Source organism: Coccidioides posadasii, chromosome 3, assembly GCF_018416015.2.
Source record: "Coccidioides posadasii str. Silveira chromosome 3, complete sequence".
Taxonomy (NCBI): domain Eukaryota; kingdom Fungi; phylum Ascomycota; class Eurotiomycetes; order Onygenales; family Onygenaceae; genus Coccidioides; species Coccidioides posadasii.
In genome coordinates this window covers 5,388,936-5,413,092 of record NC_089409.1, presented here as the reverse complement: position 1 = coordinate 5,413,092, position 24,157 = coordinate 5,388,936, and the positions used below count along the sequence as shown (strand labels likewise).

Genomic DNA, 24,157 nt, shown 5'->3' with positions numbered 1-24,157 from the left:
GAGGTAACGCCCCCGCTAGCTGGAAGGGGCTAGCCCATACATTATGTCATTCAAATTGGCCAATCAGATGTCGTTCCTCGTATACAAGCCGTTGGCACGTGATTGACACTCTGACTAATCCACTTCTTCCCCCCCCCTCTTTTCATTTCCTCCTTCGTGGAGCCTTTTCTATTTTGACGATTATTTTACCGGGGGGGGCAAATGTAGGAGCTGTCATCGAATTACGGGAGAAGAGACGTTGTTGCTCGTCAGTCAGCGGGAAGATGGCGAGTCGCTCGCGGTGAAGGAGGCGAATGGATAAGTAGGGAGAGCCAACTTAAAAGAAAAAAAAAAAAAGGGCGGGTAAAACGGATGTTGAGGGGGGTAGAAGGGATGTTCTGGGTGGTGTGAAATGGTCATGCGATCATCAGAAAAAGGCGGGAAAAAGGGAGAATTTGGAGAAAATAAGCATATTTGGATGAGTTGCAACCAAAGACAGCTTGGCTCTGTCGGGGGACGAGACTCTTCCTCCCACGGATCCGTCCCATCCAAAAAAAATGATGTATGTCTCTCATGCCCAGAGTATATCTGTACATACTCTTGTATGAAACTCATTTTTATTTACCTTTTTGGTTCAGGAGCGTTGCGGCGTTTCTTGCTGGCCAACAGACGCGAAAAGAAACGTTCCGCCAAAAAAAAAAAAAAAAAAAAGAAAAAAAGAAAAGAAAAACAAAAGAAAGGTTCGGCGGTGGTAAGCAAAAAAAAAAAAAAAAAGGCAAGCCGCTGGAGAGATGGACGATCGCAGGGTGGGGTGCGTTTAGTGACTTTTTTTTTTTTAGTTTGGCCTTCTCCTGGACGTGCGAGCTGGGATGACCCTTACCTCCCTAAAACAAGAGCTTGAACCCTGCACCAACCACGGGCCTCAGAAACGGGTTCGACTCGTCAGCCGTCTGCGAGGAGGAACCACGGCGCTTCCCAGTTAGGCGACGATGAAGCTGCAGCCAGCAGACATGGGGACTCCGGAAAGACGCCGGCAATAACGGTGTGAATTAATGCTGCGATCCCCTTCACCACCGAGTCGCAAAGTGAGCTGCTCTGCGTGAGTGTAGCGGGGATACAGCTGGGGGAACGTAAACGAATATAGTTAACTATGTACTCCATACATACGTAATCTGTCAGTACGGTATAGACACAAACTCGAAGGGAACTAACTATCGTATGGATGATTCTGTGGTGAAATACGGAGTCTGTATGGATTTTTGACTTTTTCTTGTCTGCGAAGAATGACTACAGTATTATACAGCAAATACGGGCGGGAGGGGAAAACACTGGAGCAGAAGCACAAGAGAGGCGAGATCAGAGGTATTCCTTTACCACCCCGCCCCTTTTTTTTACGGACATTGGTAAAGTAAACGGCGAAGCGTTGGGGTGAGACAGGTTTCATCCTCCTATCAGATATCGCCCGTCAATGCTCGGGGTCCCAGCGATTCGCCCTTCGCCAGCTTTTGAGCGGACCTATCACCGACGCCCTACCTCTCTCTCTCTCTCTCTCTCTCTCCCCACCCCCCTGACCCCGACCGTTGACGCTGCTCCTGGCGGTGGTTGCCGGTCACTGGTCGCTGGTCGCTGGTCGCTGGTCTCTGGGTCAGCAAACAGACAAACGCAGGTCCCGTCTCCGTACCGTATGTAACAACATGCCTGCATACGTACATACATACAGTCAATCCACTGTAACTCGGGTATGCATACGTACATACATACTGTCCCCTGTAACTCGGTATGTACTTGTGTAGTCGATGGAGCGTGTGTCCTGTCATTTCCGTATGGGTAATGTACCAAGTTCCCCACTTACCGAAAACTGGCCACGAGCAGCGCGATTTGCAGCCGCTGATTGGCCAGTTGCGGGGGGAAGAACAGCCCAGAACCGACTAGCGATCAGCTGCTCTTTCCCTTGCTTGGTTTCTCCTTTCCAGCCACACCCACTCGCCGCCGCCGCCCGGTCACGACTCACCCAAACTCGCCCTCCCTGCTTTTTTACCCTTTTTTCTCTTTTCTTTTCCTTTCTTTTTCTTTTTTTTTTTTTTTCTCCTTCTCTTCTCTCTATCTTCTTCTCTTCTTCTCTCTTCTCAGTCTCTTCCAGCAGTTCGCTTTTTTCTGCCACCAATCGACATTGATACCCCCCCTGTGCTTTGTTGCTTGTTGGCCTGTACTTATTTCCTTTTGGCTTCTTTTCCTCTTCTTGAGATACCCCCCACAAACAAACGAGATACCCAATCCTATTTTTTTGCGGATTTATAACCACTTTTATTGTAATAATCCCCTTCCTCAAAGTAACAGCCCGAAGAGCTCTCCCTCAAGCTTCAAAGGGTACAAAAAGGGTAAAAACACACACACACAACCACAGGTCAAGGAACGTTGTCATCTAGATCCTGCTAGACAGACACACGCGAACTTCTTACCTTGAAACATCACCATCTCATCGAGTCAAGTCATGTCTGAAGCTCAAAAGCCCGTCGAGGAGACCCCCGTTGCTCCTCCAGCCGCGGAGACCGCTGCTCCTACCACCGAAGCCCAGCCTCCAGCTGCTGAAGCTCCAAAGGACGCCCCCGCCGAGCCCGAGGAGCCAGCCAAGGAGGAACAGAAGGCAGAGGTGACTCCCGCGACCGATGGCGTGCTCGGCCACAAGGCACCCGGCTTGGTCAAGTAAGTTGTCCTTTCTCAGAGCACCTCGTTGCTAAGGGGATTGATGGGGCACGGCTAACAAGTTGAACCCCCTTCTTCATTCAGGAGCCTTCGTTTCTCTAAGCGCTACTTCTGGTTCAGCGACGATGCTGTCGAGGTCTCCAAGCTCAGCACCTACTTCCAGAACGAGAAGCTGAGCATCGCCCACCCAACCGCCGCCTGGGCTAGCCAGACCGGAAAGGGCCTGCTCTTCATCGCCAAGCGTGCCGAGGACAAGGCTCACCCTACCGGAATGATCAACTTGGTATGTTCATCGGACCACGTGCACTGCAGTTTTAGAGCGACATTAATGCTCATCTGATGTCCTTTGTACAGGCCGAGGTCTCCGATATTGCCAAGGAAGGTTCCAACGAATTGACCTTCAAGTGGAACGGCCACAAGCATGCTTTCCAGGCAACCTCCGGCGACGAGCGTGACAGCTGGTTCGCCACTATCGAAGCCAAGTCTGCTGAAGGCAAGGCTGAAAAGGAAACCATCGTCGGTAGTGACGGATATAAGGCCGAACTCGAGAAGCTGAGTATGTGAATTTCGAACTAGTCATTTCTATATTTTCTTTTTTTTTTTTTTCTAGAGTAAGAAGGTGGAGTGGAACTAACTGGTCTCACTAGCTGCTAAACCCGCAGCTGCCACGGTCGCCCCTAGCTCGCCAAAGAAGAGCCTTGAGGCCAAGGGCAAGGATGCTACGAAGAAGCCCGAGGGCGAAGAAGCCAAGGCAAAGAGCCGCTCCCAGTCTCGCAAGCGCGCAAGCATCTTCGGAAACATCCTAGGCAAGAAGGATGAGGGAGAGGCTAAAAAGGAAGAACCTAAGACGGAGGACAAGGCAGAGGGAGAGGATGCTAAGAAGCCTGAGGCGGAAACCCCTGCTGAAGAGCCTGCCGCTGCCGCCGCCACTACCGAGGCCGAAACTCCTGAGACCACTGAAGGTGAGAATGCTTTGCCGTTTTCTCTCACTTAATTTATAACTAATACATCCTTCTAGCTGCTCCAGCTACGGAAGCCAAGCAGGAAGAGCCCAAGCGACCTGAGGCCAAGGCTAAGCGCAGCTCCGTTTTCGGAAGCTTCCTCCAGAAGGTCACCAACCAGGGCCACGGCAAGGCTGACAAGGAGCCTGCAGCCAAGCCAGCAGAGACCACCACCACCGTCTCTAGCACCGCTCCACAGCTCGGTGACCCAGTCAACCCTGATGCGTCTGAGCCAATTCAGCCTGAGAGCGTGACTCAGCCAGAGGCCAATGAGCCTGCTAAGGAGACACAAGAAGAGCCCGCAACTTCTCCATCTTCTATCAAGGGTGGATTCCTTAACTTCATCAAGAAGGATAAGCACGAGGTTAGTACAATCAAACCCTTGAGTTGACGCCAACACCAGTGAACATACGTTCTGACGATTATCCAGGAGAAGAAGGAGGCTAAGCCTGAGGACAAATCCGACAAGAAGCCAGAGGATGCCCCTGCTGCTGAGGAACCAGCTGCCCCTGAACAGGCAACCGGTGCCACGTTGAAGGAAAAGAGACGTACTTCGTTCTTCGGAAACTTCGGTACCAAGAAGGAGAAGAAGGTCGAGGCTGCTGAGGGTGAGCAGGCCGAGGGTGAACAGGCAAAGGCCCGGTCCCCATCTATCCCAAGACTTGGTGGCCTCTTCCGCAAACCAAGCAAGGCGGTCAAGAAGGACAAGGAAGTTGCCCCTGCTCCTGCTGAGGGTGAAGCTCCCGCCGAGAACACCGAAATCACTGAGATCAAGGAGACGACTGAAACCGCCACCCCAGCTGTAAATGGAGCCGAGACCTCTGAGAACAAGCCTGCCGAACCTGCCGCACCCGTTGCACAGCCCGTACAGGCTGCTGCTTGAAGGGCTGAGGCCAGGACGAGCATAGTTGAGATCGAGAAATGGTGGGACCAGCGCTACATGTCTCGACCTGGCACGTTTCAAATCCAGTAAATTGCTTCCCCTAACCGTAAAGCAAAGCCCCTGGAAGGATGCATGAAAAGATCGTCTCCCACCGCCTCCATCACTGACAATACGGAATAAAAAAAAAATTATGACGCCATGACCTGGAAGACAAGCCAAAGCCCCCACCTCTCCTATCTCGTATGAATTCGCCATGTCAAATTCCATTGCTCGCTCGCGCGGACGCGGCCTGTGTCCCATTTTGTGTTATTGTCTTTCGGTGCGTTGTGTTTGGGAACCTACTAAAATTTAAAATTGCGAGGTGGACGTGAATGATACCCAATAACCCCCCGATACCCAATTGTTGCCGTGTTTGATAATGCCCTTTTGTTTTGTCGCTTGGTCTGCTATTTTGAATCTTTTCTTGATTATTTTTCTTGCCAAGTGTGGTCTATTTGGTTCTTATTTGTCGTATGGATGTACATCAGACGAACCATATCTTTATCTATCTTGCGGTGTCGTGGCTGTTCTTAATTCCCGTTGACTTGAGCCGAACTGATTTAGGAGGTTGCGATGTGACCGTCTTGCTTCTATTCTGCGCGAGTCATTGGGAAGAGATTGTAGCTAGTATTCTTGATAGTCTCGACGCTGATGTTTTATTAATAATTAATAGTGCTTGTTATCTTCTGTATCAAAGTACAACTCATTTTCTGTCTGATCCTTCTTGTCGTTCTGCTCCCTACGAGTAGTGCCTTGAGTTTCTGGTTAATGGCTGGCAGCTGAGACTTGTAGATCCCATTTGACGTTGAGATAACTAGTTCTTACGGTGCATGTCCAACATCGCTCGGGCTCTGTGCTGAGGTTCTTCCCAAAAGCACGCGCAAAGCCCGCATAACACTTCAGCGCATGGATTCCAAATGGGGTTATGCTCAAGGAATATAGGGCTTTACAAGCATTGGTCAGCTGGGGTAACCCATATATTGACTACCTACTTTGGAACTTCGATGGAGCGACAACCAGGGTGCTATGTGGTCTCTCGAGTTTTACGGGTATAAAAGGGGCGGCTGTGTGTCAACCCCCTTTTCTTTTTGATTTTTATTTTTATTTTTATTTATTTTTCCCTCCTTGTATTCACTATTAACTACTCCGTACAGAGTAGGTATATTTACATCGAAAAATAATCTTGTGCAGGATCATAGCGTTCACTAAAAACACACGCCTGTATGTATTGTTTTTTACATCACACACAGCTCAGACTTGCCTTTATATCTCCTTCATGAGCACATCTCCCGTCCCATCTCCATCTCGCCCTTTGACTTAATCTTTCCCTCCCCTTTTTTTCGTTCGCTTCCCATCCATGTCCAATTTCCACTGAGCTCCCACTCTACTTCCAATGAATGAAAGCATGGGGTGCACAGGAGAGAAAAAGAGGGACATATCAAAAGAAAAAGGGTAAGTCGCGAAGGGGAGAAAGGGGAAAGAAAAGAATCGTGAAAGGAACAAGGATTAGAGCCGGGGAGGGAATACTGCCTGTCATAAGTATCTGTATGTCATCATCGCTGTGTATCTCATAGGTAAGAAGGGGGGGTTAGAGGAAACTGCTGGGGTGGGATTATGCAAGCGGACTACGAGAGCACTTGAGTTCCCTTACTCCTACCACTCTCCATCTTTGCAGTCCTCGAGCCGAATTGGATGGCTCTTTTCTTCTCCTTCGCCACCAGGTTCATGCCCAAGTTCCACGCCACCAAGCGCAGAGCTTTTTTCCCCGGTTCAAGCTCTGGTTCTTCAGGACATTCGACCACTCCATCTCCGCCTGCCGATTCTGCGCCATTGGACGCGATGCCGAAGCCACACTTTTCCCAAACGGGACGTTGAAGGGCCCATCTGAGAAAGTCCTCGTCAAGATATGGATATCTCGCTTCGCGGCCCCAGTTCGAAAGGACGCGATCATCGCGTCCGAGGTTCCTCTTGCCTAGGCGCCCGACGTCCAGATCGATCTCGTCGACAAGGCCCTGGAAGCCCTGCCGTGCGAAGGCGAGGGCGTGTCGTTGGTATCCGGCGAACACTTCGTCCGCGCCAAGGCCGGAGAGAAGGACCCGTGCTGCCGTCGTGTAGGGAGTGGGTACCCCGGAATCATCATCTGGCGTAACTTCGCCAACGCCGCGCGATGCGAAGTATAGCGCACACGTTATCGACAGGTCCATCTCCGTGTTGTGAGGGCGCATCAGGCGTCGAATTTGGTCCCTATGCTGTCTTGTTTCCGCGTAGGGAATATTTATGCAGACAAACCGCCACGGGCGCGTCGGACAAACTCGGCGCAGCTCTGCGTACGATGACCGGCCGGTCTTGCGGTCCGGGCAATCCTCAAAGACAGAGGTCTGGTTGCCGTTCTTGGCAAGATTAGCTGCGGCTACTCTGGGGTTCTCGAATGCGACATTCAAGAGGTCGATCGGCTCGTCTTCTGGGAGTAGTTCATGCGCGAGCCTCGCCAGGATGGTGCAGTCAAGCCCGCCGGAGAAGAGGACTGCGACCTTTGCTCCTGCTGATAAGGAAGGAGGGTCGGGAACGGCCTGGACGCGAAGCTCAAGTGATTGGCGAAGTAGATTCTCTAGTTCGAGCACGGATGGAGAGCTGGTGACAAGCGGGGACGGGGCTGGGGGTGTGGTATCTGGAAGGCATTTGTTCATGGGTGGTATTGGAGCACTCTACGGCTTTCAAGTTAGCTTTAACCTCCTGGCATTCCAGCGAATAAACGTACAGGAAATGCCGTGAGAGAACTCGTTCCATGTACCCATGGAATGGTTGTTACATCGACGATTCGAGAGCCGCGAGCAAGATGGATAACATGGATGCCGTCAGTGGTCACTTCTTCAAAACAGTTAGATGAGGATCCATCACAGACGCTGGAAATCTTGAAGTTCCCCCTTCCGTCCCATCCAGTCAGCAATGATCTTCTCCCCAGGAAGTCTCTGCCGTAGATAATCCTCGATGCGTAGCCATCATAAAACACAAAAGAAAACGGGCCTGATATGGTACTGACAGCATGTGCCAATCTGGGCAGGGGGTCTTCACATGCATATGATCGTGTGGGATCCTCTGAAGGCCTGACTGACTCCAAGAACAGCTGGAAAACTCGATGGGTATCGTTTCCATTGATAATCTCATTCGACATTTTCCATGCCTCTCCATTCCAGCAGAGGACTGACTGGCTGGAAGGGTCTACGAGAGGCTGTGCTTCCACATGATCCCCTCTGAGAGCAAGAACAGACGATATGAAGGTTAAATACCGCTTGCAATCTGCGTCGCCGTCGCACTGCTCATCGCCGCCACTTGGTGTTGGGCACGATACGCATGCATGATGAGCCCGGTAGCTGTCTGGTCCTCTATTCCTGATGATGCGCTGTGTGTCTTCTTCGGGGTGGACAAACTCTGTGCTACTAAGCGAGAAGAAGATGCCACACATCGTGGACTGCTCCTGGGCAGCGTAGAGTTGGCCAGAAGCTGTCTGAGGAGCGACAGGCGGAAGCGCAAAGGGGGAGGATTTTTCCAGGGCTGGGTTGGGATTCGACCTCAGGTTGGGCTTATCAGGGAGCCGGCGGAACAATAACCCGTGCGATAAGGCTCCCGTGATCAGCCCATCGCCCAACGCTGAAACTCCCTTCGATATTCCCCCACGGCAGCGTCCTCCAGCGTGTCGGGACAGTGCAGGGAGGCTTTGCTATGCTGACAGGGTCGCCGAGCTCGTATTTGTCGTGCCCTTTCTCGAGCATGAATATGTCCTGCTGTTGACTGCCATCTAGTTACCTTTCATTTTTACCGCGGCTGGTGCAGAGTGTTGGATCTCCCGTATTGACGGTTGAGCTTATGCCTCCCTCATCGGAAGTCTATATATCTTCCCCTTCTCCTACACCAGACAACAAGCAAAACCAAGAACCACCACTATCTGGAGTTGGAGGACCTGGCAGCAAAGAGCCTGCCGCTCCCTCAATCAGGACTAGTCCCACAGGCTTGCTTTCCCCTGAAGATGGTGAGAAAGACACAAACTTGTTCAATGGAGCCATGGATGAATCTAAGCCCACGATGGAAGATAACGTCTCTTCTGGAGACACTATGAAGATGGAACCCGAGGATAAGCCCTCCGGAAGTCATCCTGAGAGATCTTCGGAAGAAAACATGAGACCGCCCACTCAACCGATGGAAAGCTTGTCAGTCTCGAAGAGAGCACCGGACACCTTGCCAGCCTTACAACTTGATACCGACACCGATTCCACCCTTCCTCCTCCTCCGCCACAGAAAGACAATACTTATATAGATCCTACTCCGAAGACTCCTCAAGCTCCGTACTCCCCTCTCACAACTCCAACCTACGCCGATAAAGACCTCCCCGATGTTCCTCGAGATGTTCAAACAGCTGAGGCTGGTGGGAAAGAAAGTGATAAGGAAGGGGAAGACAGGAAATGCGAGGGTTCGCAGTCGGAGATTCAGAGCATAATAGAGCAATTCGCGGACGAAACAACAAGTTTGCGTCAAGAAGAAATAATGTCTCCTCGACTTGAGTTGGCCGCACATCCACGTTTCCCTCCCCGTAAATCCAGCCTCGAGCCCGTCCCATCGTCCTTGGATGGCGCGGGCGATCAGCAGTCTAACTCCCGGCAACCACAAACGTCTTCCATCCTATCGAACCATTCTCGCAGGTCTCTATCACCCCCCGCCGTACCACCGAAGTCTCCCCCGAGTGTATCCCAGAAAGCGACTGTTGGCGAAGAAACGGAGAGCACCGGTCCGCCTCCTCCAGAACCCGAGCCCGATCAGCCATTTGACTTCCACCGCTTTCTGGAGCAGCTGAGGCATCGAACAGCCGACCCAGTAGCTAAATTCCTTCGTTCCTTTTTAACCGAGTTCGGGAAGAGGCAGTGGATGGTCCACGAACAGGTCAAGATCATCGGTGATTTCTTGGCGTTTATCACAAACAAGATGGCCATGTGCGACGTCTGGAAAGAAGTCTCCGACGTTGAATTTGACAATGCCAAGGAAGGAATGGAGAAGCTGGTCATGAATAGGTTGTATTCCCAGACTTTTTCTCCCGCGATACCACCCCCTCCAGTCCTCCCTCGAAACAGGAGTAGAGGGCGGAAAAAGGATTTGGAGAAATTGCTAGGCCCTGGCAGACGAGGTCAACATCAAGAAGATGTCGAGCGGGACGAAATTCTGGCCCAAAAGATCCGGATCTATAGTTGGGTGCGAGAAGAGCACTTGGATATACCGCCGGTCAGTTCGAACGGCCACCGCTTCCTACATTTGGCTCAGCAAGGTGAGTTCGTCTCGCGCCGATAAGCTTGACGTGATCCCTAACTGTTCTATACTAGAGCTATTGAAGATCAAAGGCTACCGCGCTCCAAGAGACAAGGTCATTTGCATTTTGAATTGTTGTAAGGTCATTTTTGGTAAGGATTTCACGCATATTCTCCCTCCAGGAACAAAAGTGCTCACTTCCTGAAGGTTTATTAAAAAACTCCAGAGATAGCGACACATCTGCTGATTCCTTTATGCCGCTTCTGATTTACGTTGTGCTGAAGGCCAACCCCGAACATTTGGTATCAAATCTACAGTATATACTTCGATTTCGCAACCAGGAAAAACTTGGAGGAGAGGCCGGCTACTATCTCTCTTCATTGGTATGGCCTCAATATCCATGCCAACCCTGAAAGCATCTAACACCTGCTGCTAGTCCGGGGCCATACAATTTATCGAGACACTTGACCGGACCTCTTTAACAGTCAGCCAAGAAGAGTTTGACCGGAATGTTGAAGAAGCAGTCTCTGCCATCGCCGAAAAACACAAAGAAGCTGAACAATCACTCAGTCGGGAAGCAGAAAAACCCCTAGCATCTCGTGAAATTACCCCTCGAAATTCGGAAGAGCTGGGATCGAGATCCACCGACTCGCCCTATGCCTCTAACCCAGAGGACAATCCTTCAATGGCTGGATTACTGCGTACTATCCAAAAGCCGTTGACGACCATTGGCCGGATATTCTCAGATGAAACAGAATCTCAACAGCAGCAGCAGCGAACGCTCGGGCCGCCGCAGCAAAATCCGGGATTGGCTTCAGCTCCATATCAGCAACAGCAACAGCAACAGCAAAGCAACAATGGGTTAAGAGGCGTTGATAGGCAGCGAAGTCGGAACGAGCCCCCAACGCAGCAACAGAGGAACGGATTCGAAGCACAAGAAGCGGCTGCGCGCCAGGCTAGTGCTGAGGCAGCCGAAGCGCACCGTATACAGCGTGCTGAGCATGCTGACGTTGTGGAGTAAGCTGGCCGCGTTCCTGATTCCTCAATGATATTTTAACACTGATATATCGCCAAAAGGACGTTATCGGGGATGTTCCCAAACTTGGACAAGGATGTCATCGATGATGTTGTCCGGATGAAGGAAGGAAGGTAAGGACCGCCTTAGATGCCTTTGGGCTTTACTCGTAGCTAATGAGCCTCCCCAAGAGTTGGTCTGGCGGTAGACGCATGTCTCGCTCTTAGCGCCGAATAAATCACCCAGGACGGAAGATTTGTCGTCGTCGAGCAGTGTGACCTTGAGGCAATTTTATTGAACTGTAGGCATGAGCATAGTGCTGGGGATACCCTTGAACAATTGACCATTTGATATTCTTCATTTTTCAACATGCCCACTGGGGGACCAACAAGGTAAATAAAAACCGTGAAAAGTCATCACAACAGGTAGTAGAGCGACATGATGCAGAGACTGCTGCTGGCGCGTTCATCTGTTCACTTTTGTTTAGCACAGAGGGCATAGATACTTAATTTTAATAATTTGCCGGAGGCCTCGCGCCTGAATTTCATATTTCTTACCACTGTGAGTGCTCTGTACAGAGTATAGGATTTCAAACTTGTTGTTCGAAAGCTGCATGCTCCAGAGCCACAAAGTTTCTGGTGTTCATTTTCGTCATCACACGCAAGTCTGCAACACAGCTTGGCCGGCAAAGCTTCAAAAACCACTCCAAAAGCCCAAAAGAAAAATATTAACAGGAACCAAAGAAGGGCCGAGCAGACAGCTTTGCTTGCTACCTTTCCCGCCGGAGCTGACCTGAATGCAGCATGCCGAAAAAGAAGAAATCCCAGGTCAGCCTGGCGAGCGAGGACGTCAAGGGAGAAAGCTCACCAGCAGCAAGCGTTCCTGCGTCTCCAGATCCTCAGTCGCCGCGGCCGCCGCTGCAAGGATCCGGAGCGAAGAAAGGAGGTGAGAAGAGCAAACAGGCGCAGCCCTCGACATCGGCACTCATCATATGTCGGAACAAGTAAGTTGAACCCGCCAGATCACAGTTGTACTGCTTCTTTTTCCCACACACGATGATACACCTTTGTTTTCGTTGTTCGTTTTGGTTTTTTGGCGCTCCCCCATGTCCTTTTGGCCCTTTGGAGGAGATCGGTTTCCGCTGACGAGATGGGACGCAACTTTGCAAAACACGCAAAAGACACTGGCGATACATTTCTTCTTTTCACGGCCCTTGGCTCCAGCTACCTCCGGATATCCTCGAGACCCTTTCGTTTAGTAACTATGCCTCCCCGCGACCTCATCCCATCGACCCCGCTGTGTTCTTCGACATCGTCAAGATCCGCCGCTCCATCGAGGAAGCCACCGACCTCGCCGTCCGAGCTGCGAACGGGACCACCTCTTCGGCGCTGGGGAATTCGCTCAATGCCTCCAATGGCATCCTGAGCGGCGGAAGCAGCGCGGTGCTCGGACTAGGGATAGGCGGGGGCAGTGGGCACGCGAAACTGAGCCGCGAGCGACGACATCGCATGCGGGAGCACGCGACGCAGAAGCTCGCCAAGGCGTACCGGCTGGACGAGATCGCGGCGAGTGTGGCGACGATGCAGTCTGCGTCTGCGCTCGAGGAGGTGGCCAAGCTGGTGCTGCAGCGGAACGAGTACGACTGCGATGCCCAGTATGTGCATTTTTTCCATGAGAAGATTCCGTCTCGGTCGTTGGCGCAGTGTACGAGCCTGGAGCCGCTGGATGAGATCATTGCTACACGGCCGCGGGAAGGGTCGACGTTCAGGACAAGAGCGGTGACGAGGGTGTTTAAAGATGATTATACCGGTGCTGCGAGGGATCTTACGGAAGGGCTGAGCGTGTTCCGTCTATACATGACTCCACACGTAGAAGGCAAGGGTGAGGCTGAGCTGTTCGCCGCTAGGAAAGAAAATGAACCGCGGACCATGGATATCCGGGAGGAATTGAGGGTGGATGAGAAGGATCAGCCCACGGGCTTGGAGACGCAGCTATTGTTCCATCGGGCCGGTGTATATCTGAGTATCGCCTGCCAGCACATCAAATCTGCCTTGGATGATCTAAAGCTGTCTCAGAAGGAACGCATCCCTAAGCCAGAGCCCTACAACGAAGGCGCCAGCTCCCCGTCGTTGTCCCCTGCTGGAAAGGAGGCATACCGTCGGTGGCTGGAGGCGCGCAAGATTATAAAGACAAATGCCCGACGTGCCCTTCGTGACTACATGAGCTTTCTGTCGCACTTTGACTATACGCCAGGCCTTTCTTGTGAAGTAGCCGAAGCATTCCTACGCAAGGTCAACTATACGTCATCTGGAAATTTCGGAAAGCCACGACGGCCGCGGACCCATCCAAGCCGTCTGCTTGAGTCTGGGGACGGCAGCGAGGATATCCCCGGACAGAACGGTCATTCGTCTCTGCCTTCCACTACGGTATATAAAGTCTCCGAGCTCTTTTCTGCGCAACCTCCGCCGGACCTCCCTCCTTTCCCCGCCGAATCCCAGGAACTGGTTTCCGCAGCCCAGGCACATGGCGGCGACAGCGATGATCACTCCTCTCACGAAGCTGTCACTTATCACCCCCTCCTGACCGATGCACTCCACTCACTGCTTCTATGCCACGCACTCGTCCAGACGTCTTCAAAAGAACTTCTTCGCCATGCCTACATGGCTGCCCGGGTCGCCCGGGTCTGCGACGGATATCCGATCTTTCTAGCCCCGCGGTCTCCCTCCCGTGCAGACTGGATGGAAGTGATCAGTCACGTAGATAACTGGATCGATTTGAAACAGCCGTGGGAGTCTCTCTGCGCGCCAGCACCCATTTCCCAGGGGCAAGGGATCGAGAAGATTGGCCTCACGGAGGAGGAAGAGCGGGAGAATCGGAAACATGAAGCGATCCTGGAGGCACTGGGAGACGACCGGGTGTTCGATGAGGCAACCTTCCGGGCTGTGGTGCAGGCGCGCGAGAAGCGGATGGAGCAGCAGCAGCAGCAGCAGCGAAAGGCGAGTGGGCAAGGCGGTGGCAGCCCTGTGATCAAGCGCTGGGCGCAGGAGGATGGGAAGGAGTATCCTATCTGTACGGAGCGGGCGGAGGGCATTATTCGGTGGATCCAGGAGGCTCCTCTCTCTACAGGTGAAGGACGAGCAAAGGGGAAGAAGGGGAAGAAGAAAAGGTCCTCCAAGGGTGATAACGAGACTCCCGCTGAAATCACGACGTCGAGAGAAGACAGCTTCCAAGATGCGGATTGAAGTAGACGGGGGCAGCAACTTCTGCTGTGCTTTCAAAAACGTGGGCATCACTGGGCTACCTTTTTGAGCAAAAGTTTAGGATTCCCTCTACGAAATGGCGACGGAACGGTTTTTTCCCTTTTTCCTTTTTCCTTTTTCATTTTCCTTTCTTTCTTTATATTTTTGGCAAATCATCCCCGGAAATTGGATTTTTTTTTTTTTTTTTTTCTTTCGAGCAATGCGCCGTGTCAATTTGGGATCTTGTACGTGTACAACATAGCTACTTCTTTGCTATTGGAAATGTAATTATTGGAATCATGCTTCCTTTTCCACGAATATCTTACTAAATAGAAGTAATAAATTCAGGTCATGTCTTCTGTGATAACTAGTTGAAATATGATGTTGTAGTTTGATGATTGCCTTTTTTGGGGACTCCGTATGTGGTGTGTTTGGTTTGTTTGATCGGTTTAGGTGATCTGCTACATTACATAATATTATATCACATGATTTGCCACCCCGCTTGATCCTCCAACCAATCACAGCCAGCACAGAGCCTCTCGCTTAGCCTTAGCGCGGATTGCGGTGCCCCACTCTCATGTATAAATAAGTGCTGGGCCCCCGAACCTTTTCAACTTTTTTCTTCTTTTTCTCTTCTTCATACTTACCTTGTCTCGGGAACCGCGATCATGAAGGCGGGCTCCCATGAGATGGTCCCTGCATTGCACAGCGCGGCGGACGCGTCTTGTTCATCGGCCTTCGGGTCTTTGAGAGGCGTAATTTTTGACTCCCTTCACTCCACAGTGTGAGTGAGACTTGTCTTTTTTCATCAATTTCTCTCGCTATACGCGAGAGGTTGGAGAAGAAAAACGATGGCCCCCTATGTCTCAAGTCGATACCTGTTCTCACCTTTTTAGAATAGAGCACTGGAGTTTCGCCCCTTTTTTTCCGCATGTGCTTTTTTGTATTCGGGCAATTTAAACTGCCAGGGCATACTCCGTATGGTTGTTTTGGTTCAGCAAAGCAAAGCGAAGTGTACTCCGTAGTTGATGAATAGTACTCATGTAGGCCTTTGCCTCGTAACAGTGAATGACGTCGCAACCGCCCTGGCTCGCCACGTCTTAGCGCAGGCAACTCTATTTTCCTCATAAAGCGTCGATGTTGGTGAATGAATCAAATAGCCAACTTAAAAGACTTTGTGTGTGCATCATGTAAGACGATAATCGTGAGGCTTAGAAGATTTAGAAAACTTGACGTCCTTGTCTCAGCCCCATTTCACCGCGGAGGGAACCAAGATCCATAACTACGAACCCCCCCACCATGCCAATCCAGCTTAATCCAGCTCCCGCGGACGACTCCGGCGATAAACAATCTGCTTCTCGAAGCAACTCCTCTTCGTCCGATTCCCAGCAGTCCACCCAGTGCACCGCTTCTTCCGCCACGGGCATGTCTGAACATGGCACGGGTACGGAAGGGCAGCTGAGCAGAGAGGAAGCTGACCGCCTGTACGAGGAGCGAATGGAAGAGGAATACGCAAAGAGGGAGGGTGGAGCATAGTTTTTAGCCCTCGAACACGTCTGCGATATTAAGCCGCGATTCAGCTCCGTTCTGGACGTAACATCTGCTCCACCTTTTCCCATCTGTGATCGAGTGTGACGGCCGGTGGGCGCAGAGATGCGGGGATAGGCTCAGCTTTGTGTATATTCTAAAAGGCTACTACGCTTCGTCTTTCTCCTACATTATACCTTGTTCCCTCCGATGCATGAGATGCAGTAGACAGGATTTTTCGCATAAAGCATGAGAACACGATGGAACATACAACATCAGAGGTAACATCCTGTTCAAAGTGTACTTTTCTTAAGCGCCACATATGAAATATCAAAGGTAGAAGAATCGCCTCCACCTGAAACCAATGTCGAGGGCCTTGGGATCCCCCCCATCCATCCCCCGCTGAAGAAGTGGTTGGTATCGCCAAGATCCCTGAAGCTTTTGCGTCTCACTCATGCTGAGGCCTCATCCCGCCTGTAAAGTCCCACACACCCCCGAAATGCGGCAGCGCCCAACCGCCACGTGCGTGCACTATCATCAATCAGCATCCAACAGAAAAACCACTGTCTGGGACGGGTGCACTACGCGCGCCGGAACGTCATAGTTGATGGTACCCAGCTACTCGCTGCGAAACCCAAAGAGCACTTTCCATGGCTCTGGCATCAGTCGGCTGAGATGTAAAGGACTACAACGGCATGTTAGCAAAAAAGAGTTCATGTATGTACGGAAAAAGGAGCCCTCGATTGTATCTTACCATTATTTCCCCGTACAAAGACATCGCCATAGGATTTTCTTAACTTTCCGTTGACAAATTCCTGCGTCTTTTCCAGGGCGATGTTCATATACCCATCTATAGACTGCAGTTCGCCTACAAAAAAGGAAGACCAACCGGGATAAGCTCATATCGGGAAAAAAAAAAAGGGTTTACAACAACGTACCTTTGTAGACGACGCCAGAATTAAGCTTGACGGTCACGGATGCGCCAGTGATCCCGCTGAGAAATGCCGAGGGATCCTGGCTGTCGGCGGCTCCTCTGCTCTCCATTGCTGAGGCAAAAGAAAAAAAATTGGTTCAAAATCAGGCAAAGTAGTAGCCTCTAGCTGGCTGCGGAAGAGTGGCTTTTTTTTTAAATCTGTGACTCTTGGCGGAGGGCCGGCCTGACAATCATCAGGAGCTGTCCTTGCTGGTTAGGTGGTGATGAACTGGCGCGCTCCAAGGCGGTGACAGCGTTTAACTAAATGGATGAGCAAAACTCTCAAACTCAACGAAACTAACTTCCACCACTTTAGCCAACCAGAAACACCAGAAGTAGCTTACTATTTGCTGTGATGCTATTGGCCTGGTGGCAATGAAGCTTTGTGCGGATCTACGGAGTTGCGAAAGGTTGATATCTCAGAATCTATGGTAAATAGTTGTTCGCTATGGAAAAAAACCTGAGACAGGTTACCAATGCTGATCTTGCTACTCGCTCAGGGCTTTGAAGGACTGTAAAATTTAAGGGGAAAGGGATCTCCAGCATCTCAATATGATGTTCCTTTCTTTCATTAACAACCACGTGCATTCATGGACGGGGTGCACCTATATAGATCTAAACAAGTGAATCCGTGGCTAGAGGAACCTCAACTCGTGCTGTGTCTAACGCACACATTCTCGGCGGATCCTACCGGAAGAGTCTCTAAGAACACTTCTTTTCCTTTCACGTTTGCTTCCTTCCACCATCCGGCACAACCCACAGTCTCCTACAAAAAGCAGCAGAAATGGCATGCTTCTTGGTACTGAAGAGACTACTACTTGGGCCTTCCCCGCCATCTACCCAGGACCGCCTCCGGAAGAGGCTTGGTGAGTTCACACCTTTAAGAGAAAACCCCCCCAGGTGCCGTTCCAGATCGAATCCTCTAACGCATCCCTATCCCTATAGAGCAACGCCACCTGCTGTCGGACGAAGGCGAGAGCAGCCTGCAAAACGGCCAGGGCCGCAGACTCCTCGATTTGGAGGCGCAGACTTACGACACCTTTGATGACAACGCCAGCAACGCCTCGACTCGCTCCCGCATCAACCCAAGGATCATCTCCGATGCCATCTTGGGTCTTTCTGACGGCTTGACCGTTCCGTTTGCTCTCAGTGCAGGTCTTTCGGCTCTGGGCAATACCAAAGTCGTCGTGCTCGGTGGTCTTGCAGAGCTTGCAGCAGGAGCTATTTCGATGGGCCTTGGCGGATATGTAGGAGCCAAGAGCGAGATGTAAGCTATCCCATTAACCTGCTTCGTTGGTGGGTAAAGAGTGTCATGGAGGACACCAGCTGACATCCCGGTGTGCAGGGAATCTTACCAGGCTACCAGACGCGAGACTGAAGAGTTAATCGATGGCGCGCCAGAGGAGACTGCCACGCGCGTTCGCCAGGTCTTCGCTGAATTTGGAGTCCCGGAGAGCGTCGTGGAGGATATCAGCAACAAACTGCACGATTCACCGAACCTACTCATGGGCTTTCTCCTGAAATTCCACCACGGCGAAGCAGAGCCAAACTGTAACCAGGCCTGGATCTCCGCGATCACTCTTGCCTTGGGTTACTTTGTTGGCGGTTTCATCCCCTTGATCCCATACTTTTACATTGACAAGGTCTTGGTGGCTCTTTACTGGAGTATTGGCGTCATGGGCGTCACGCTCCTCGTCTTTGGATACATCAAAACCTGCATCGTTCGCGGCTGGTACGGTAGGGACAACATTATCGCCGGCATCAAGGGCGGACTTCAGATGATCTTGGTTGGAGGTTTGGCTGCCGGGGCCGCGATTGCGTTAGTGCGTGCTATTGATCAAGGGGCCGGGTAACCAGCGGTTGGGGGCGTTGGCTTACTGCTTTCGATTTCAGCGAGTACTCTCTGCGATTGATTGGTTGTTGTCCTTGGGGTTCGGCGCCATAATAAAGGGGAAAAGACACCAGGAGTAAACCGGTGCTTACAGACTTTGCAGGATAGTTTAGACTATACCCAATAAGCAAAATTTGAATTAAGCCTCCCAATGCTTATGTCTCTACGTCAAGGCCCTCGTAATCAGCTCCTTGCCTCTGCTTGACAGCGGGATCTCCAGAGCCAGCTCATGTCCCCTGTCGGACATCTTGCCCCATGTTTTCCTGAGAATCCCTATCACCTTCTCCTCGTCGTGCTCCCGCTCAAACTCCTCGAACTGGTCATCCAGGAACACCAAGCACGCAACGTCCTCCAGGACCTGACACTCCTCGTCCGTCTTCATGTTCTCCTTCCGAACCAGGGCCGCAACCCTCTCCGAGTCCGCGGCCGAATAGCCAGAATTCAAACAAATCTCCTCCACCAAGCTGGCATGGCGCTTCTTTAAAGCTGCTCTCCATGATAGATAGCCCATTTTGTTCATTGGGTAGGAAGAGCGAGGTACTTCCCATCGGCGAAGGTGCTGCGCGCGCACCGCTAGACGGAGGAGGTCTGACGGGGACGGAGTGTGCAGGGTGAGGTATTTGGACATTTTGTTGGCGTAGTGAAGTTCATAGGGAACCTGTTTGTCGTCAATTGTCACGACATTCGGATCGTCTGAGTGCGCATTATCTATCGCGTGCAGGGCCGATTCGAAATTAGAGACCATTGTTTTGTTATTCTTGTTTCTTTTTTGAGCGTGCTCTAGTGGTGATGGTGAATAGTAACTGGGTATATGCACAAGCTGCGAATTCTTTCCTTGAAGCGTTGCGATTTGAAGATATTTCGCGCGGATTAATTCCGGCGCATTTCGGGAAGGTTTTACGGCGGGGCGATAACGTTATATCGTACTGTATAGTAAGCGGACCCTCGGTTGTTCCGATTCTAGTGGCGATTTGCCAGGTGTCGACGTAAAAACACCGGTATCAGAGGAAGGATGCTCTCCTTGCGTGGACGAGCGGTTCTTTGAGCGCTGTCCATATTAACAAGTCTACTTGCTACCGACAGCGAGGGCGGCTTGATATGTGAAGCAATTCCCTCGCTGCTCTGAGATGGACACGAACTAGAAGAAACAAAAGGAGATGCACGATAGCGGATATTTGTAGGCTTATAGGAGGTCTCTGTTCGGTCCAACTTATCGCATAGTATAGTGGAGGGTAACTATACCTTTATGCGATATGAAGTCAAACCATCTAGCTATGTTGTTCTCTTCCGGTTTCGCCGCACAAAGTACGCCCTATCAGGCACTCATGGCTGTCGGGTAACCAAAGAGGGACTCCGAATCCCCTCTAGCCCCTCCGCACGCCAAGCGCCGTGTTTCAATGATATTACGAGCGGGAGACAATCAATATCATCCAACAATTGCTATAAACTCTCGAACTCCACATGTCTAGATCTGGCCTTACAAGGTAACTAGCTGTCGTCCCCATTGGATATCTTCCTGCGACACGGATCTATATTTCTTACAGAGCAACCCTCCCAGCATGGCCGCAGATCGACCCCTCACCTCATTTCGCCTGCTATCATTTGACATCTATGGCACCCTCGTGGACTGGGAAACAGGAATTCACGAAGCACTGAAGCCACTGGTATCCCGCCTCCCAGATAACCATCCCCTTAGATCCGATCATCTCGCGCTGGGAAAAGCGTTCGGTAAACATGAGCGCGGTCTGCAGACTACACAGCCACGGCTTACCTACGACCATGTGCTGAAGACTGCGTACGAGCAATTGGCAAAAGAACTCCATGTCGTCCCCCAGGGGAACGATGCGGAACACTTACTGGACGAGGAAGCATGCATGTTCGCTGCCAGCATAGCTACCTGGCCGCCTTTCCCCGACACCGTCGATGCGATGCGCCGGCTCAAGAAGCGGTTCAAGCTTGTTCCGGTGTCGAACGTTGACCGTGCCTCGTTTGAGAAGACTCTGCATGGCCCGCTGGACGGTGTGCATCGCGATCTGATGGCAGGTGGGCCATTCTTTGACGCGATATACACTGCGCAGGATATTGGGTCGTACAAGCCCGACCTACGGAACTTTGAGTATCTGATATCCCATGTGAAGGAGGAATTCGGGGTGGAGAAGGAGGATATTCTGCATGTTGCGCAGAGCCTGCATCACGATCATGAGCCGGCGAAGAAGATAGGCCTGAGCAGCGCGTGGATTGCCCGGGGCGATGGCGGGCAGAGCGGGATGGGAGGGGAGGTGAAGGAGTATATCCAGACGGGGAGGGTGGCTTTCGGGTGGCAGTTCAGAAGCCTGGCGGAGCTGGCAGACGCGGTCGATAGGGAGGGAACGAATAGCTGAATGCCGTAGTTTAGTATACTCCGCACTGTGTATCGCTTTGCTTATACTCCGTAGATTTAAACTAACTTAGTTAAGTTAGACGGAGCGAGTTACATAAGATTATACACGTGACTGAAATGATCACGGGACCAGTCAAGTCAGCCGCTAAACCCGAACAGGCTAGATGCGGCGTGTAGGGCGGGCGACAAAGGCCGGCGCCTCCCTTCATCATCAAGCGTCGCCCCCAAAGAAGGACCTTTCTCGCCCTTTGGCTGGAGACTCAGTTCGGGATCATCGTCGGCTCTCTGGATCTCAGCACCGTGGGATTGATTGAGAACTCTGACGGCCTTCCTCGCCTCTGGGACACACTGATCTTCTCATGCTGCGGCGCGTGAGTTCAGCATCAGTCCCCCAGTCGCCACTTTTGGAACCTCAGAAATCCCAGTGGCACCATCGCCTACCACACTCAACCCCGACCGCTCATCTTGACGATCGAGCCGCTCACGTCCGTTTCCCTTCTCCATTTATGACCGCCACCCCTCAGAGCTATGCATCGAGCTTCTCAACGACACAGTCGACGTCACCCGCCCAGAGCGCATCTCAGTCGGCTCCAGACTCTTCATCCCCTCCCTCCTCACTCGCAATGTCTGCGCAGCCTGCCCAGCAGCTCACCGCGACTAACGCCTTCCCCACTCCCGCCAGCAGCGTGAGCGGCGTTGCGAAGGAATCCCAGGATCCATCCGAGAAGGCGGCTCGCGCTTTGATGGAGTCAGCTGAAGGCGCGCCGGGTTTCACCGATATTGACAATGGCATCCTCCAGAACCAACAAATCCCACAGAACCAGCAAGAAACCATCGCAGGACTGATTCCCCAAGAGGACGCAATGGACATAGACCGCAAAGATGATCTATCAGAGGACCCCAAAATTGCCGCTCTCCAACAGGATATCGGGCAGGCGTTTCACACTTGTAAATCCTGTAAGGCCTCAGATCTACTGTTTGGTTTGTGACCTTGACCTGTGCTGTATTAACATGGCTAGCCTACTCGATATCTGGACCAAGCCCTCGCTTTGACCTCATTTCTCTTTACGGACTGGGTCCAGTGGCCGCCTCCGTTGCTCGAACGGATCCGGTCACAGGCGAAAAGATTAACAGGCTGAGGAAATCCTACGAAGGGAAGATCAAGGGGCTGGGACTCTCGGGAAGGAATAAAGCGGTTAAGCGCGAACCCGGAGCGCCCGGTGGATTAAGGCAGCTGACAATGTGGCCTGAAGAAGAGTGGCAGAACCAAAAAGTAATCGGGAAAGATATCAGAGTTGCTGAACCAGATTCTACACTACACAAGTTGCATATGAGGGCTATGAAATTGGAGCCTGGGCCTGTGCCGAACAACGACTATTGGGAGGATGTCCTAGGCCACGAGAAGCCACCCAAGCAAGGTGCCTCAGCTGTTCAGCCGAAGAAAGCAGCGGACACTGTTGGTGGTGCTGTTCGACAGAGTACCCAAGCTAACGGCACACCAATATCGACGCCCGCCCCACCCGTTGAGTCGGGTCGACCGAAACGTGCGGGCAAGAAGAGAAGCTATAATGATAGCAGTTTCGTTGGGTACGGAGAAGGCTTCCCAGACGATGACCTAGATATGGATGGTGGCTTTTATTCAAACAGTGAAGAAGGGGCTAGGGGTTCAGCCAAAAAGAAACGAAAAAAGGTGATAACCTCTATCATTTTGCTCCCGCAGATCTCTTTCTCTTTCCCTCGCTCTCTCTCCCTCTTTTTTTATTTGGGGCGGCGGGGGGTTGGGGGGAGAATTTACTCGACTCGAGACTAACACACCTACCAGGATCATGTTCCGGTTGTTCCGCCCTCACTGACGGAGCGGAAAGGCAGTTATGGCGTCGGAATGTTTGGCGTTGGCACACGATGACGCATGCTACGATGAATGAGACAAAATTTGAATGGACACCCGCAAAGCGTTTGCCAGCGCGCATTACGAAAATGTTTCCGCGACGAAGAGTGGGGAGTTGCTCTCTCTGCAGCCCCAAGTATGATAGTTTATTGCTTCGCAAGCATCCATTACGGGATCGACGATTTAGGACCTCCGTTGGACAGACTTTCGATTTCGACTTCGACTTCACTGTACACAATTAGGTGTTTTTCTATTGCTTTGATTATTATTCCGTCACTGGGGCAAATTTGCATAATGGCGTAGGATATACCCGCCTCGGTCCAAAAATGGCGTTAAGACGACAATTGGGTTTTTGATTTTCTCTGGGAGGATTTCTGGTCTGGCTGGGAGTGGGTGTCATTATTACAATGGATTTTCTGATTATTTTGCTTTTGCCCTGCCCTAAGTGGCCCCTATGTCTCGTTCTTACCGGGTGGGCCTTGGTGAATCCATATGGAATTCAAGGTAATAACTACCCTTTCCCCCTCGAAATTTAGCTTGTTTCTATTGCGATTTGAGTCACATTTCTCAGGCTACTGCTTTGCTGCTTTGCTGATGGTGTCTCCCCCGCCATATACGTGGGCCATGAAAGAAAGATGAAGTAGTTTTGCTTTTTTGTTTTGTTTCTGAAGTTGGGCTTGTGTTGGGTGTGAAGAGAGCCATGGTCGTCTATGTCTTTTCTCCTTTCTATGCACGGATGGTTCGTTCCACTGCTGCTCATATTCACTGCATGGAAATGGACAAGCCGCCCTCCTTGTCAGAAGAAAGGCAAGTATCTTCTCCACCACGACAAGACCCTGTTTCAACATCCCCAGATGAGAACGACAGTTCGATGGGAATATACCAGTTTAATAGCTCCCTTAACAGGTTGCACACTCGAGATGGAAGATTGCTATTATACACCTTTTCCCGTCTCCGGCTGTCTCTTTCTTTAATGATACCTGATATGTATGCATGTACATATATGACCTCTAGAGAGGTTCTATAGCGTGAATACAGACATGGGAACTTGAAATAAAAGCCTTTCTTTTCTTGTTGTTCGACGCGGTGGTGGGATAGTTATAGTTTGAAACAAAGGGAAATTTTTAGCGAGATCGAAGCCTCGAGAGGCACCAGTGATAAGTCGACTATGTGTATGATCTTGGCTGGCTGGACCTTTCACTATTTTAGATCCACACAGTGACACATTTGAGAGCGCTTTCGGGAAACTCAGCTCTTGACAAGCAAGCAAAGACCTTGAAGGTGAATGTTGCAATAATGCTCACTATTGAGCTCAGACATATAAATAAGGTCCCTAAGTCAGGATTG

General features: G+C 51.3%; 10 protein-coding genes across 10 annotated transcripts; 6 read left to right on the top strand and 4 right to left on the bottom strand.

The window, feature by feature from the left end:
* Nucleotides 1–2,080: 2,080 nt before the first annotated feature.
* On the top strand, nt 2,081–5,306 carry D8B26_006708 (uncharacterized protein). Its single transcript, XM_003070153.2, has 6 exons — nt 2,081–2,682; nt 2,767–2,965; nt 3,037–3,238; nt 3,330–3,644; nt 3,701–4,047; nt 4,114–5,306. Exons 1-6 carry the CDS (start codon nt 2,471–2,473, stop codon nt 4,564–4,566), a joined length of 1,728 nt encoding a protein of 575 aa, XP_003070199.2. The 5' UTR covers nt 2,081–2,470; the 3' UTR covers nt 4,567–5,306.
* Nucleotides 5,307–6,230: 924 nt separating this feature from the next.
* D8B26_006707 (uncharacterized protein) lies at nt 6,231–8,068 on the bottom strand (the record flags this gene model as incomplete). The annotated part of the gene is made up of 2 exons (XM_003070152.2): nt 6,231–7,310; nt 7,364–8,068. The coding sequence occupies 2 exons, from the start codon at nt 8,066–8,068 to the stop codon at nt 6,231–6,233; spliced, it is 1,785 nt and encodes a 594-aa protein (XP_003070198.2).
* A 226-nt stretch (nt 8,069–8,294) lies between these two features.
* On the top strand, nt 8,295–11,450 carry D8B26_006706 (uncharacterized protein). The gene is made up of 6 exons (XM_003070151.2): nt 8,295–9,916; nt 9,972–10,049; nt 10,105–10,280; nt 10,334–10,914; nt 10,975–11,046; nt 11,104–11,450. The coding sequence occupies exons 1-6, from the start codon at nt 8,470–8,472 to the stop codon at nt 11,147–11,149; spliced, it is 2,400 nt and encodes a 799-aa protein (XP_003070197.2). The 5' UTR covers nt 8,295–8,469; the 3' UTR covers nt 11,150–11,450.
* Nucleotides 11,451–11,651: 201 nt separating this feature from the next.
* Nucleotides 11,652–14,458, top strand: D8B26_006705 (uncharacterized protein). The gene is made up of 2 exons (XM_066125268.1): nt 11,652–11,915; nt 12,093–14,458. The coding sequence occupies exons 1-2, from the start codon at nt 11,716–11,718 to the stop codon at nt 14,152–14,154; spliced, it is 2,262 nt and encodes a 753-aa protein (XP_065981350.1). The 5' UTR covers nt 11,652–11,715; the 3' UTR covers nt 14,155–14,458.
* Nucleotides 14,459–15,330: 872 nt separating this feature from the next.
* On the bottom strand, nt 15,331–16,240 carry LSM6_2 (U4/U6-U5 snRNP complex subunit lsm6). Its single transcript, XM_066125267.1, has one exon. The coding sequence runs from the start codon at nt 15,768–15,770 to the stop codon at nt 15,372–15,374; it is 399 nt and encodes a 132-aa protein (XP_065981349.1). The 5' UTR covers nt 15,771–16,240; the 3' UTR covers nt 15,331–15,371.
* A 100-nt stretch (nt 16,241–16,340) lies between these two features.
* On the bottom strand, nt 16,341–16,722 carry LSM6_1 (U4/U6-U5 snRNP complex subunit lsm6; the record flags this gene model as incomplete). Its single annotated transcript, XM_003070149.2, has 3 exons — nt 16,341–16,363; nt 16,433–16,546; nt 16,617–16,722. The coding sequence occupies 3 exons, from the start codon at nt 16,720–16,722 to the stop codon at nt 16,341–16,343; spliced, it is 243 nt and encodes an 80-aa protein (XP_003070195.1).
* A 427-nt stretch (nt 16,723–17,149) lies between these two features.
* D8B26_006702 (uncharacterized protein) lies at nt 17,150–19,051 on the top strand. Its single transcript, XM_003070148.2, has 3 exons — nt 17,150–17,517; nt 17,597–17,918; nt 17,997–19,051. The coding sequence occupies exons 1-3, from the start codon at nt 17,436–17,438 to the stop codon at nt 18,502–18,504; spliced, it is 912 nt and encodes a 303-aa protein (XP_003070194.1). The 5' UTR covers nt 17,150–17,435; the 3' UTR covers nt 18,505–19,051.
* On the bottom strand, nt 18,685–19,287 carry D8B26_006701 (uncharacterized protein; the record flags this gene model as incomplete). Its single annotated transcript, XM_003070147.2, has 1 exon — nt 18,685–19,287. One exon carries the CDS (start codon nt 19,285–19,287, stop codon nt 18,706–18,708), a length of 582 nt encoding a protein of 193 aa, XP_003070193.1. The 3' UTR covers nt 18,685–18,705.
* Nucleotides 19,288–20,003: 716 nt separating this feature from the next.
* On the top strand, nt 20,004–20,975 carry D8B26_006700 (uncharacterized protein; the record flags this gene model as incomplete). The annotated part of the gene is made up of 2 exons (XM_003070146.2): nt 20,004–20,026; nt 20,101–20,975. The coding sequence occupies 2 exons, from the start codon at nt 20,004–20,006 to the stop codon at nt 20,921–20,923; spliced, it is 846 nt and encodes a 281-aa protein (XP_003070192.2). The 3' UTR covers nt 20,924–20,975.
* Nucleotides 20,976–21,185: 210 nt separating this feature from the next.
* D8B26_006699 (uncharacterized protein) lies at nt 21,186–23,806 on the top strand. The gene is made up of 3 exons (XM_003070145.2): nt 21,186–21,879; nt 21,942–22,612; nt 22,745–23,806. The coding sequence occupies exons 1-3, from the start codon at nt 21,282–21,284 to the stop codon at nt 22,826–22,828; spliced, it is 1,353 nt and encodes a 450-aa protein (XP_003070191.1). The 5' UTR covers nt 21,186–21,281; the 3' UTR covers nt 22,829–23,806.
* Nucleotides 23,807–24,157: the final 351 nt, after the last annotated feature.

Excerpts from the sequence above, each read along its gene's own strand:
- D8B26_006699 (XM_003070145.2), top strand. The coding sequence starts at position 21,282 with ATGCTGCGGCGCGTGAGTTCAGCATCAGTCCCCCAGTCGCCACTTTTG. Across the intron at positions 21,880-21,941 it reads GTTTCACACTTGTAAATCCT|CCTACTCGATATCTGGACCA; the intron begins GTAAGGCCTCAG and ends TAACATGGCTAG. Across the intron at positions 22,613-22,744 it reads CCAAAAAGAAACGAAAAAAG|GATCATGTTCCGGTTGTTCC; the intron begins GTGATAACCTCT and ends CACACCTACCAG.
- LSM6_2 (XM_066125267.1), bottom strand. The coding sequence starts at position 15,770 with ATGGGAAAAGGTGGAGCAGATGTTACGTCCAGAACGGAGCTGAATCGC.
- D8B26_006708 (XM_003070153.2), top strand. The coding sequence starts at position 2,471 with ATGTCTGAAGCTCAAAAGCCCGTCGAGGAGACCCCCGTTGCTCCTCCA. Across the intron at positions 3,645-3,700 it reads AACTCCTGAGACCACTGAAG|CTGCTCCAGCTACGGAAGCC; the intron begins GTGAGAATGCTT and ends ACATCCTTCTAG. Across the intron at positions 4,048-4,113 it reads TCAAGAAGGATAAGCACGAG|GAGAAGAAGGAGGCTAAGCC; the intron begins GTTAGTACAATC and ends ACGATTATCCAG.
- D8B26_006702 (XM_003070148.2), top strand. The coding sequence starts at position 17,436 with ATGGCATGCTTCTTGGTACTGAAGAGACTACTACTTGGGCCTTCCCCG. Across the intron at positions 17,518-17,596 it reads CCGCCTCCGGAAGAGGCTTG|AGCAACGCCACCTGCTGTCG; the intron begins GTGAGTTCACAC and ends CTATCCCTATAG. Across the intron at positions 17,919-17,996 it reads GTAGGAGCCAAGAGCGAGAT|GGAATCTTACCAGGCTACCA; the intron begins GTAAGCTATCCC and ends CCCGGTGTGCAG.
- D8B26_006705 (XM_066125268.1), top strand. The coding sequence starts at position 11,716 with ATGCCGAAAAAGAAGAAATCCCAGGTCAGCCTGGCGAGCGAGGACGTC. Across the intron at positions 11,916-12,092 it reads CTCATCATATGTCGGAACAA|ACACTGGCGATACATTTCTT; the intron begins GTAAGTTGAACC and ends AACACGCAAAAG.
- D8B26_006706 (XM_003070151.2), top strand. The coding sequence starts at position 8,470 with ATGCCTCCCTCATCGGAAGTCTATATATCTTCCCCTTCTCCTACACCA. Across the intron at positions 9,917-9,971 it reads CCTACATTTGGCTCAGCAAG|AGCTATTGAAGATCAAAGGC; the intron begins GTGAGTTCGTCT and ends GTTCTATACTAG. Across the intron at positions 11,047-11,103 it reads GTCCGGATGAAGGAAGGAAG|AGTTGGTCTGGCGGTAGACG; the intron begins GTAAGGACCGCC and ends AGCCTCCCCAAG.